Below are 13988 nucleotides of genomic sequence, written 5' to 3' on the forward strand. Positions count from 1 at the left end.
TTGGACCTGCCCTTCCTCTGAAGGCCTCACCTGCTTCACCTATAATTCTTGACAGTGGCCACCACCATGCCAACCACCCGGCAGCGATACTTACGGTGGGTTTTGGGTAAACATCCTGCAGGTATTTCCTCCTATTATTAATTTGCTAAGGAGTCTTACGTTGGATGGGTGCTGAATTCAGTAAAATACTTGTTCTGTATATACTGAAATGATCATAGGAGTCATTTCTTTAATCTGTTAATCTAATGAATTTTGTACGTGAATGTTTTAATGTTAAACCAACCTTACATTCCTGAGAAAAACTCAGTCTGGTCATGCTGTATTAAATCCTTTTTACAGATGGCTGGGTTAGGTCAATACTTTGTTTATGAATTGTACATCTATGCTCAAAATAAGACAACTGTAATTGTTCTTTCTCATACTATTCATGTCTGGTTTTGGTGTCAAGGTTATCTGAGCTTCATGAAATGAGGAATATTCCCTATTTTCTTTAACATCAGGAATAATCCTTATATGAGATTGGAAAAACTTGCTACCTTAAGGTCTGGTGGAGCTCACCTGTAAAACTATCAAGGTAAGATATCTTTGCATGTGTGTCAGAAGATTTCAAAACTATTGAATCAATTTCTTTCATGGTAATAGAACTATACAGATTTTTTTTCTAGTTGAGCCAATTTTGGCGATCTATAATTTTTTAGAAAATTTTCTGTTTCATTGCAGTGTCTGAAGTCATCTACATAAAATTATTGTTCATAGAATTCTCTTATTTTTTAAAACTCTAGGGCATCTATTGTTATGTTGCTTTTTATACTTCTGATATTACTTGTCCCTTATCTCTTTTTTAAATGGTCAGTCTTTCTGGATATTTGTGTATTTATTAGACTTTTTTCAAAAAATTCAACATTTCACTTTATTGATTCTCTCTACTGTAGTTTTTTTTTTTTTTTTTTAATAATGGAGACATTCATTTTGGATTTTCCTACAGGCTGGTAGTTATTATTAGTAGCTCACACTTATTTATTTTTTTAAAAAATTAATTAGTTTATTTATTTTTGCTGTGTTGGGTCTTCGTTTCTGTGCGAGGGCTTTCTCTAGTTGCGGCAAGCGGGGGCCACTCTTCATCGCGGTGCGCGGGCCTCTCACTATCGCGGCCTCTCTTGTTGCGGAGCACAGGCTCCAGACGCGCAGGCTCAGTAGTTGTGGCTCACGGGCCTAGTTGCTCCGCGGCATGTGGGATCTTCTCAGACCAGGGCTCGAACCCGTGTCCCCTGCATTGGCAGGCGGATTCTCCACCACTGCGCCACCAGGGAAGCCCGCTACTGTAGTTTTGTTTTTAATTTTCTTTATGCTCCCTTCCTTCCCTCTACTTTCTACGGGTTCATTTGTGGTTGTTATCCCCCTAACTTTTTATATGATTTTAATTGTGAGCCTTTCTTCTTTTTCAATATAAGTTTAGGGCATAAATTCCTCTCTAAAAATTGCTTTAGCTGAATCCCGCAAATTTTGATACATCGTATCTACATTATTTTTCTGTTCTTTGAATTTTAAAATTTCCATTATGATTTCTTTGACCCATGAATTATTAAGAAGTATGCTTTAAAACTTCCAAAGTATGGAAGTTTTAATCTCTTAAAAAAACGGATTTAAACTTAATTGCCCTTTTTCAAAAAGGTGGTCAACAGGGTAATGCATGGTCAATTACTTTTTAACTGTTCTAATATGTGCTGAAGAAAAACGTATGTTCGTTAACCATTGGCTGTGAGATTCTGCATGTGTACATTAAATACAGGTTGTTAAATGGGTGATTCAGTTCATCTGTATTTTCACTGGTGTTTCATTTGATCAATGATCAACCACAGAAGGAGGTGTGCTGAAAGTTCCCACCATGATGAGAGATCTATCAATTTCTCCCTGTTGTTTGGTCAATTTTTCTTTTTGTTGTTTTGGGTCTTCTACTACATATATGCAAGTTGAGAATCTCTCTGCTCTCTGGGTGAATGAAACTTTTAAATCATTTTGGAATTATCTTTAACTTTTTAAATAATTTCATAAATCATTATTTTATATTCTATACTGATAATTCAGACATCTAAAGTCTTTGGGGATTTTAATCTGTTGGTTTTTTGTTTCTCTCATATACAGGTCCTCTTGTCTTGCGTCTTTATGTGTTCAGTGACTCTTTAAATTTTAATTGAGAACTCGTATTTGGCTGAACTTAATCTGTAGAAATCCTGAGGTGCCCAGATTGAGAATATTTTCCTCTGGAGAGGATCCGCCTTAGCTTTAGCCATGCACCAGGGCAGGCATCCCACCTGGACCTATTTAAACTTAATTTATCACCTTGGAGATTTCCCGACTGAATGGCTAAAGTATTTTTGGATTCCTTCGTCACATTAGCAGAAGCCTTTGATGACAAATTCAGAGGAGACTCGCTCCCTCCTCTCACCCCCTGCCACCAGCAGGGCTGAAGATGGACAGGTCACCCTGGTGGCTCCTTTGACCACAGGTGGCTTTCTCCTCCTGCCTCACTGGGCATTCTGTCTCCTCAGGACATCCCGCAGCCCCATCTCCTAGTCCTTCAAATTAATCCCCTATCCCTGGGCGTTCTGGGTTTTACCCTTTGCCCCTAGATTTCAGCCTCTGGATTTGCTTCTATCTCCCTCTATGAGTTCAGCTTCTCCAGGCTATCCTTAGCCCTTGGGGATTTTCCTCATTCTCTGGCGAACTCGTAAAGCATTAAAAAGTATGTTTATTTTTATTTACCCAGCGTTTGGATGTTTTGTGCTGGGATATCAACAAAGCTTCCGCTTCTTTCCCCTACAAACAGGTGTCACAGTGCAGGGTGCACTATGTTTGCTGGAAAAATAGCTTGGACTCTTCAGAGTCTCATGTTATTTATGACTTCTGTAAAGAAATGACGGGAACCCCCATTAGCAAGATCAACCGGGATAGTCCATGAACGTGACCCAGGGGTCTGAAGTCAGAAAGGGATATATTTCTGGCTCCTGTCACTCATTAGCTCTGTGGACCTCGGAAAGAACTTGACCTGCCACCTGCCCGAATCTCATTTCTTTACTTGAGAACTGAGCACAGAAAAGGTACCGACTTCATGGCATGGCTCGATGATTAATTGGCATCATGTCTGACGAAGAGCATAACTGCAAAGCAGCATAAAATTGCAACTTATTAATAATCATGCTTAAATGATCATCTTAAGACGCACAATTAAGTAATGAATTGTTAATGCTTAAATGAGAGTACGCCCATTTCACAGCTCATTAGTGCTTGCCTGCCACACACGTGACACTCGATAAATGTGCGTTCCCTTTCCTCACTATAAGTAACTATTATAATATAATAATACATGAAATTCTAAAATTATACATACAGGGACTAAAATTAGTCCTCAAAACCGTTACGTCGGTAGCTTTTGTTTTACGAGTATACCTCTCACGCCTTGAAAAAAAAGCAGCACGTAGGAATAATGAGAATTTTGAAAATAAAAAATAATCCGTTATTTCAGAGCATTCATTGAAAGCTACACGGCTATTTTTCATAGTAGTATAAAAGAAACAATACTGCTGTTGGCTGCAAGAGGCATCCCAGTTTCCCAGATTTTAAAAATGTTAAAATTCAAAAGGTTTGCTTCCTTGGAGGCAATGAAATAGAGCAGCCTTGGGCTGCAAGGGTGCACCACGCTCCCATGTAGGTTTCCTCACTCAACCCTCTCCAAGACCCTGCAGTGGACACAGGACAGTGGACCACCCACCTAATGGTGGGAGAAGTGAAGGGGGCCACCAGAACGAAACACCAAGGTATGTGGTGCGGCCCCCGCGCCTTCCTTCCCAGGTCTGTCACTCACCGGGCTGTGCGACTCCAGGATCTGCGTGCAGGCTGACTTGGTCAGGGTCTCTGATGCACTCAGCTCCTCCAGGAGCAGGTCCTGGATGGTCAGGAGGGCGGTGTACGCCCACAGGGTCTTGGCCATCCTGGTCGCCTTCTGGAACTGCAGGGAGACGAGGGACTCGGCAAAGCGTCCCTCCTGGGCCTCCAGCTGCTGCACCCTCTCGCGAAGCAACTCTCCTCGGACCTGGGAGGGGCCAGCCAGAGAACCAGAGAGCAGTAAGTGGAGGGACGGCGGAGGACAGAGCACGCGGCTTACAAAAGCACGGTATATTTATATTCCTGCAGGCAGGCAGCCAGTCTTCGATTCGGGATTCTGAGCAAGGTCTCAAGTAGTTACAAGGCAGCAGCGCTGGAATCTCAGTGCACAGTTTAAGACAGCAAGGGCCTCTCTGCTTATAAAGATGCTGCGGGGCTTTCAGAGTCCAGCTGTTCATTCCACATTTATCACTCTCGGTGGTAAATTGAACTGCGTTGCTCTCCAGGGCAAAATCCTTCAAGGCTCCCCATCTTAAAGGATGAAAATTCAGTCTTCCTAACACAGCCCCTGAGGCCCTCCCTCCCCGATCCCAGCTAAGGTACAGCTGGAAAGGTCTGGTCTGTTCTGCCACCTCCACTCACATACCTGGGACTTCCATTACTCCTGACAGTTCAGGGCCCTGCACACCATGCACTTTGTGTCTATCAATCATCCGAGCTCTTTGCTATGATTCAAACATCCCGCATCTTTGTCCTCCTGAAAATTTCCTATTTGTCCTTTGCGTCTCTGGTTCCCAAGTGAGCCGCATCCTCACTCCACATCTGTCGCCCTCTTCTCTTTGTTTCCTTTGTCTCTCAAGCTCCTCTCCCCAGCTGGCACCACACTGTTTACCCCACCAGGACAGAGCTCCTCCAGGGGAGGGCCCAACACCCGAGGGGCCCAGCAGCCTCTAGATGAGAGAATCCATTCACTATACGCATTCACTCAACTAAGTAGTTCATTCCAGCTTCTCTACATTTTTTCTCTGCTATCACTACCTCTTACACTTTCTCTGGGAAACTTGCTACAGGGAACAACCTAGTCTACTGCTTCTCTGATTTCACCACCCGAGCCCCTAAGGCAGGTCCCTGTAAGTGTGCACCCCTCTCCCCTGCACAGGAAGCTAAAGTACAACCCCAAAAGTAGCCTACACAAGCATCATAGCTCGATGAAGCCTTTCATTTCATCTTTAAAGGTTTGTGGAATATATTCACGATAGCCAAAGTCAAAGCAACCCAAGGGCCCCTCAACAGACGTATGGATAAACAAAATGGGGTCTATCTATACAGTGGAATATTATGCAGTCTTAAAAAGGAAGGAAATTCTAGCACATGCTACAACATGGGTGACATTATGCTGAGTGAAATCAACCAGTCACGAAAGGACAAATCCCGTATGATTCCACTTATATGAGTTTCCTAGAGTAGTCAAATTCATAGAGTCAGAAAGTAGGATGGTGGTTGCCAAGGGCTGGGGAGAGGAGGGGGTGGGAGTTAGTGCTTCATGGGGACAGAGTGTCAGTTTGGGAAGATTAAAAGTTCTGGAGATGGATGGTGGTGACAGCTGTATACAACGTGAATGTACTTAATGCCACTGAACTGGATACTGAAAAAATGGTTAAGGTGGTACATTTCACCACATTTTACCACAATAAAAAAAATGGAAAATAAAAAGCTTGTGGAATTTTGTTTCCTGCTACGTAACCTATTTTTAAGATTCATATGTTTATATTCAGAGGGGTTTTTTTTGTAAATTAATTAATTAATTTATTTATTTTTGGCTGTGTTGGGTCTTCGTTTCTGTGCGAGGGCTTTCTCTAGTTGCGGCAAGTGGGGGCCACTCTTCATCGCGGTGCGCGGGCCTCTCACTATCACGCCCTCTCTTGTTGCGGAGCACAGGCTCCAGACGCGCAGGCTCAGTAATTGTGGCTCACGGGCCTAGTTGCTCCGCGGCATGTGGGATCTTCCCAGACCAGGGCTCGAACCCGTGTCCCCTGCATTGGCAGGCAGATTCTCAACCACTGCACCACCAGGGAAGCCCTATTCAGAGGTTTTAAAGTAGCTGGCACAAGGGGAAATATTTACATGGCACAGAGGCTGGCAGAAGATGGTGGCCCGGGTTCTCCCATGGCTGCGCAATTTTCCTGTGCCCATTGTGTGTCCTTCAGAGGAAGGCAAATCCCAGTTTAAAAAGCTCAGATTTCACCTGTGTGATCTGTCCCTCAGGAAAAACTCTGCTGCAGGAAGGAGGGAAAAAGTGCCCCAAAGAAGCAAATAGCCCACTTTGGGTATTATTGGATGGAAAAGAAAACTCTGCTGGGGGACCTGCAAAGGCTTCTTGGAGAGGTGGTGCTTACCACAGGCCACGGAGAAGGAAGGACAACAAGTGAAACTAGTTCTTCAAAGACACGCTGTGGAGACCTGCATATGTGGGTCACAAAGCAGCCCACTAGCAACAGGGGTCAGAGGCAGTAACACACAGAACTACGGCATGAAAACAGCTTCTCAGGAAGAAGACACTTCATTTCCCTGCTTGAAAGGAAACATGAAGTCTTGTTATCAAAAGGATGCTACCACACCCCAGTCTTTCCCTAGTTTGGAGCACCAGGTGACAGCCACTTGTGACAGTCCAGTGACCTGTTTCCATGGTAATTACGGATCACTGGCCTGCGCCTTCTAGGTGGGCTTTCTTCGAGGGCCAGCAGCCGTACTCAGCTTGTATGAAGGAGCCTGCACAGCTCGTAGGGGTGGTCCAATGTCCTTGCAAGACTGGGCGATGCCCTGTGAGAATGGGGCCCCAAGAGCGGTGTCTGATTACTTCCTCTTGGGGACACTTGGAAACTGGGTCTCTGAAGTGCTTTACAGGTCCTAACAGTCTTCCAGCAAACTCTTTTTTCCCACAGTTATTTTTTTCACAGTAAGTTCACAAACAGAAAATATATTTACACCTTTGTTCATTCATCCAAAAAAATTTAATGAGCTCCAAATATGTATAATATAAAGGAATGTGTGACGCACCCAGGGAATGGGGACGGGTGCGTCACCAGACATGTATCTAATCCTGAAAGAGCTCAGAATTGAGGAGGGAAGTAGGCACCATGGTGAAAGGCATAGGCTCCAGAGCCAGTACTCTAAATTTGTTTGACATTTTGGCACTTTAATTATCTAGATGATGGGGTGGGTGGCAATGTCTTTCCAGGAACAGAAATCAATTTTTCTATCTTAAATTTAAGCACTAATGATGTTTATTTAGCTGGGTGTTATGTTTATTTAGTCATGCACATGACTTAGCTTCTCTGAATTCCTAGCTTTGACTTCTTCACTCGAGGAGTCCACCAGGTTCTGCCTGGCTGCCTTCCCCTGTGCCACGGCCTGGAAGCTCTTTCAGGGCCATACCCAGGACAGTCACAGGGCTCAACTCATTTGTTCCCTGTTTCTCAGGGATCACTTTTGACTGTTGTCCAGTGTTTTAAAAAAAACATTATTTCAAATTTTGTTCATTGTTTTTGTTTTGTTTTGTTTTAGGTGAGGGGATAATTTGATGCTTCAATTCCATTGTGGCCAGAAGCAAAATAAGTCCCTAGTAAGGTTATTTTGATTATTAAATAATCTACTACTTTGAGAAAACCATAATTCAAAAAGAGTCATGTACCAAAATGTTCATTGCAGCTCTATTTACAATAGCCAGGACATGGAAGCAACCTAAGTGTCCATCGACAGATGAATGGATAAAGAAGATGTGGCATATATATACAATGGAATATTACTCAGCCATAAAAGGAAACGAAATTGAGTTATTTGTAGTGAGGCGGATGGACCTAGAGTCTGTCATACAGAGTGAAGTAAGTCAGAAAGAGAAAAACAAATACCGTATGCTAACACATATATATGGAAGCTAAAAAAAAAAAAAAAAAAAAATGGTCATGAAGAACATAGGGGCAAGACAGGAATAAAGACACAGACTTACTAGAGAATGGACTTGAGGATACGGGGAGGGGGAAGGGTAAGCTAGGACAAAGTGAGAGAGTGGCATGGACATATATACACTACCAAATGTAAAACAGATAGCTAGTGGGAAGCAGCCGCATAGCACAGGGAGATCAGCTCAGTGCTTTGTGACCACCTAGAGGGGTGGGATAGGGAGGGTGGGAGGGAGGGAGGTGCAAGAGGGAAGAGATATGGGGACATATGTATATGTATAACTGATTCACTCTGTTATAAAGCAGAAACTGACACACCATTGTAAAGCAATTATACTCCAATAAAGCTGTTAAAAAAAAAAAAAAACCAAAAACAAATACTTGAAAGAAAATAAATAAATAAATAATCTACTACTTTTAATTGACTATAACAGTGCCTGACACACTGAAGTGTTGAATGATGGCTAGCTGTTGTTGTTTATTGTTAGTATTAATTTTATTATTAAAGGTAGAACGTGTTGGTGCCATAAAGGAGGTCCATATATAGTGCTATGATATTTTAGAGGACGGAAGAGGGGGAGGGGTCAGGGAAGGTTTTGAAGATATCAGCATTTGAACTGGATATTGAAGGATCCAGGCATTAAGGAAGAGGGAAGAGCACAACCAAAGGCACTGAGGCAGGAGTGTATGGGGTCCCTATGGGGTTAGTGAGAGGGTGAATTAGACCAAAGCTGAAAGGAAAAGTGGAAGAGAAGGACATAGAGGTCAGACAGAAACCGCATTACAGAGACCCTCACTGCCAAGGGAAGGTAGGTAGCCTTTCTCCGGAGGCAATAGAAAGGGCTTTGGCAAGCCTATTAAAGTTACTAAAAAGGAAATACATGAGTGACAGGCAGGTGAACAAGAAATGGACGAGAGGTCCCCTCATTACACACCTGCCATGAGCTCATATTTTCACATTTCCTCCATGTGGTTTCAATCTTCCCCACCCCTGGACAGGTAGTGGCCCAAATACCCTGTAAGGCCTAGTCCCCTGCAGAGATGCAGGGCAGAGTGAGGGGGCCATGAGGGAGATCTCATTTTATTTATGCAAAGTCATTCCTAAAATGTGGGATAAGTGTAAATCCTTTTGCATGTACTTCAAGAACAACTTGGACAGTGAAATTAACAAAAGAAAGATTCTCTAACATCCTCTTTCTTCTTCGGAAAGCTTAATTTGTTAATTCTAGCACCATGAGAATATGCCTCTAAAGAGGGCTTTCATCCTTGTTTAAAAGAACTCCTGGGAAAAGATACAGATTTGCATTTCTATGAGGTATTAATGACAGGCTTAATTAAATATTCAAGCTACCTAAAGAAATAAAAATTCATTTGCAAAACAATATGCTGCTAAATACTCTTATTTTAAATGTGAAGTTCAAACAACTTCCTAACTAGTTTCCCTGACAGAATGTGCAGTTTTGAAGTAATTTCTTCTATGCATTGGGATGTCCTTTAAACACAAAATAAAATCAACCTGTCAATCAGCAAAGAATTATTGAGATTCTAAGAAGTTCAGGACCTTACACCCCTCCTCCTTGCACAAGTTTGGAAACATATACAACTGGATGCATGGGTGAGCCAGACAGACACCAAATGTCAGCTTTCATATTGATGGAAACTAGACTGGAGAATGTCGCTCAGATGTGTTTGCAAAGGAGTGGACACTCCTCCAAACAGCAGGCCTCCCTGCTAGCTCATCACATCGTAGTCAGAAAACGGGGGCTTCCTGCAGGCAGGCTGGCTTCCAAAGAGAGGAGGGAGTTGCACTGAGCATGCTCAGTTCCTACTTTAATCTCGCCAATCAGATAACACTCTCCTTGGAGAGAAGTGGGCAAGGAATGGAGAGAGGCCAGGATGTCACTAACAAAGTCCCTCCATGTGGAAAGAGAGGGGTCAGAAAGAAGTCACATCAGGAATCTCACATCCAAATACTGGGAGGAGATGCTGATGAACCACTATTTAAATAAAAGAAAGCACTCGTATTCTAGTGGCTGGCCCTCTCAAAAAGCAGGTCAGTTTAAACCATGCTTTGCAGGATGGCTTCAAAATTTAAGACTCTCTCCTTTATCTTGCATCAGGAGGGGAGTGGACTCAGTAAAGGTGTGTTGGGTTAATGTTTATTGAATGAAATAACACCTGGCTAAATAAACATCATTAATGCTTAAATTTAAGATAGAAAAATTGATCTCTATGCCTGGAAAGACATTGCCACTCAACCCATCATCTGGATAATTAAAGTGCAAAAATCTCAAACAAATTAAGAGTACTGCCTTAAACTAGTCAGCATAGTTTTATTTCTTTTGTTTATGGCTGATCTGTTATCTCCTACTACAAACTTACCACCTAACTAGCTGTGTGACCTGGACAAGTTGCTTAACCTCTCTGAGTCTCAGTTTTATCTATGAAAAGCAAACAATAAAATGACAGGCAACAATGCCTAGTAGAGTCTGTGGTACCTAGTGAGCCCCTAATAAATAGTAGCTGCCATATTCTTACCACTACTATTATTTTGATTATCATTACTATAATTAGTTAAATAGAGTCTCCTTTGCATTGCAGGAAAAAGATAAAACAACAGTTTATAATATTGAGAGTTTTCTTTCCTCCTTTAAAAAGTTTTTTCATTTCTAATTATAAAAAACATGCACAATGTAGAAAAATATTAACAATTGAGATTCCTGGAGAAAGACAGTAGATTTATAACATGCATCTACTGCTCTCTTTAAGGCAGAAGGACTCAAGTAAAACTCTACATACTGACTACTAAAATCTCAGTTCTCTTCCCTCATTTGGCTCCTGACATATGGGCAGCAAGGCCTTTACCATTTAGGCAGGAGACTGGTCTTCTCTGGGCACTCTGACCAGATTTCAAGAAAGCTCTAAAGTTACAGACACTGGGAATTCCCCAAGTGAGTGGTCCAGCCCAGTCACACCAGAGTGAAGGTCACAGTCTGCAAGCCCTACTTACAGCTCAGAGCCTCCAAGTAGCTTTTTATTTTTTTTTTAATTAATTAATTAATTAATTTATGGCTGTGTTGGGTCTTCATTTCGGTGCGAGGGCTTTCTCTAGTTGCGGCAAGTGGGAGCCACTCTTCATCGCGGTGCGCGGGCCTCTCACTATCGCGGCCTCTCTTGTTGCGGAGCACAGGCTCCAGACGCGCAGGCTCAGCAATTGTGGCTCACGGGCCTAGTCGCTCCGCGGCATGTGGGATCTTCCCAGATCAGGGCTCGAACCCGTGTCCCCTGCAATGGCAGGCAGATTCTCAACCACTGCGCCACCAGGGAAGCCCCAAGTAGCTTTTAAGTACTCCACTCTTAAATATGAGCAGACCACCAAGGATGGCCACATACCTGGGAAAGCCTCTAATGAACGTAGAAGTAATAGTAAATATGCAGGAACTTTTTTGAAAAACTTAAATTAATGTTCTCAGAGAGATACAAGAGTTATAGTAGCCTTAAAACAACAAGACAATGTTATTTCGTAGAGAGCATTCAGAGAAAAAAAACTCTTGAAAAATTAGAAATTAAAAATATAAGTGAAAAATCAAAAGTTTGGAAGATAAAACTTAAGATATTCCCCAGAATGTAATGCAAAAGCAAAAAAGGGAAGGAAAACAGTAAAAAAGAAAAATAGACAAGAGGTCCGACATCTAAATAATTAGAGATCTAGAAAGACAGATTAAAGATAGGGAGTTAATCATCAAAATTATTCAAGGAGGGCTTCCCTGGTGGCTCAGTGGTTAAGAATCCGCCTGCCAATGCAGGAGACACGGGTTCGAGCCCTGGTCCAGAAGATCCCACATGCCACGGAGCAACTAAGCCCGTGCACACAACTACTGAGCCTGCGCTCTACAGCCCATGAGCCACAACTACTGAGCCCATGTGCCACAACTACTGAAGCCCGCACACCTAGAGCCTGTGGTCCCAACAAGAGAAGCCACCACAGTGAGAAGCCTGCGCACCACAATGAAGAGCAGCCCCCGCTCACCGCAACCAGAGAAAAGCCCACGCGCAGCCACGGAGACCCAACGCAGCCAAAAATAAAATAAAATAAAATAAATAAATTTATTAAAAAAAATTATTCAAGGAAATTTCCCAGAATTCCAAGATTGGTCAAACTATTCATCAAGTACGGGGGCAGAGTAAAAACAGCTTCAGTCTTGCAAAGCTTTGAAATATTAAATCTCCCATGTGTCCTTTCCTAGGAAACTAATACAGGCTATATTTCATTAAAATAAGGAACATATCAGGAAAGGGAGGGGTGAAGTGAATTTGTAGCATGACTTCAAGATGGCAGCTATGCATAAGGTATAGAGGGCAACGTCCAGATTGGAGCCCATCTCTCCAGAGGTACAGAGACAGATGTCCTCAAGGAAACAGAATTAATAGAAGACATGACTTGTGTGACAGACCTGATAGGATATTTGGCCATCCATCAAGAAGTAATTGAATTAGTGATAACTACATAACTGAATTAGTGATAACTACAAAAAAGAAACCAAAGAACAATAATAACTCCAGAAAAAACAAAAAGTTACAGAGGAATAAAAATAAATCTGTTTTTATATGGCTTAGATGGGAATAACTTTTAAATAATCATAATAGAAACCTTAAATACGGATCTAACTGTATGGAATGTGGGGGAGGACAGGAAGGGCTTATGTGCTGCAGGTTGAAAAAGACAGGTAAATCTTATCTTCTATGAAGAAATGTGAATAGATAATACCCAAAATAGAGAAATCAAGAAATGGGAAGACAAGCATGGTATTTAAAGATATGGAGGTAAACACCAAAAGATAAAACTAAAAAAATTAAAAGTTGTTACCTCTGGGGATTTGAAAATGTGTATGTGTGTGGCTGCAAGGGGTGCTTTTTTTTTTCAGCACAAAACTTGTAGAGTTACATGACTCTTTAAAAGAATGCATACATGCGTAAGTTTGATACAAATGAAAAGTAAATTTTAGAATGGACAATATAGAAAAATGTTACTACATTCAAACTATCCAAAGATAACCATGGCAACATTTTGGTATGTGAAAAGTAGAAGTAGAATAAAAGATTAGAAAGGTAAGCTGAAGACTGTTCGTAAGGCCTTGAATGTTACGCTCAGGAATCTGGGTTTTGTTTGGGAGCAGAGGGAAATATGAAGCTTCCCTTAGGAACTCTGCTCAATGTTCTGTAATAGGCTAAATGGGAAAAGAATTCGAAAAAGAATAGATATGTATATGTATAACTGAATCACTTTGCTGTACACCTGAAACTAACACAGCATTGTTAATCAACTATGCTCCAATATAAGATAAAAATAAAAAAAAAGAAAGAAACTTTCCTTAAAATGGTGTTTCAGGGAGATGACTTTGACAGAGTCTGCCTCAAGGGATAAAACAGGGGCAAGAGTAGACATGAAGAGAACCATCTGGAGGCTTTCCCAGTCTTGGTAGGTGGATGAATGGACTTTCTCACCTCTTCCTCAAATGCATTCCCTTCCAATGTGCCTTTTTTTCTAAGCTTTATAAAGACCTGTACCATCAGTTTTCTCTCTTGTCAGATCATCTGAAAATGAGCACATTATTCTCATGCTTCAGCTCTAGTCACTTCTGAAATGACAGGTGTGTGAAGAGCTGCTCCTGACAGAAGCGCCAGCCACCTCTGCATAATTGCCGAGGCTGCTGCAGAAACACACTAGGATGCGTGGTCGATTGCACCGCGAGAGCTCCACTCCTGATGGAGGGATTGCTAATGAAGTATGCAAGCACGGCATATCGCGAAACCTGGAAATAGTGAATGAATAATGGATGGGTGAACGGTTATGTGGTAGACACACCACCCAGATGGAGAGCAACATCATTAAAATAATACCAGAAATCGTGGGTGAGCAGAAAATATGGTCACGTCACTTTCATTTATATTTAAATGTTCCTAGAGAATATTTATGAGAAATTTATATATACTTTGCGCAAAACCGGCAAGAGAATGCACCAAAGATGAACTGAAGTATTGCCTTCGTTTCTGGATCTATCAATTAAAATTCTGCTAACAGAACAACAGAGGTGGGCATCAAGAGACTGGAACCTTATCCTTGCTGAAGTGTCTGGCCTCAGGGCC

At 42.0% G+C, this 13988-nt stretch overlaps 1 protein-coding gene across 3 annotated transcripts in view; it reads right to left on the reverse strand.

Moving 5' to 3' along the window:
• The window catches only part of EVC2 (EvC ciliary complex subunit 2), a 143024-nt gene that overhangs the window by 22772 nt on the left and 106264 nt on the right, over nucleotides 1-13988 (reverse strand). For all 3 annotated transcript variants that reach the window (XM_068543238.1, XM_068543239.1, XM_068543237.1), the window contains one exon: nucleotides 3863-4090. In XM_068543238.1, coding sequence (XP_068399339.1) covers nucleotides 3863-4090 — 228 coding nt within the window. The remainder of the gene's footprint in view (nucleotides 1-3862; nucleotides 4091-13988) is intronic.

Source organism: Eschrichtius robustus, chromosome 4 (assembly GCF_028021215.1).
Source record: "Eschrichtius robustus isolate mEscRob2 chromosome 4, mEscRob2.pri, whole genome shotgun sequence".
NCBI classification, from domain to species: Eukaryota; Metazoa; Chordata; class Mammalia; order Artiodactyla; family Eschrichtiidae; genus Eschrichtius; species Eschrichtius robustus.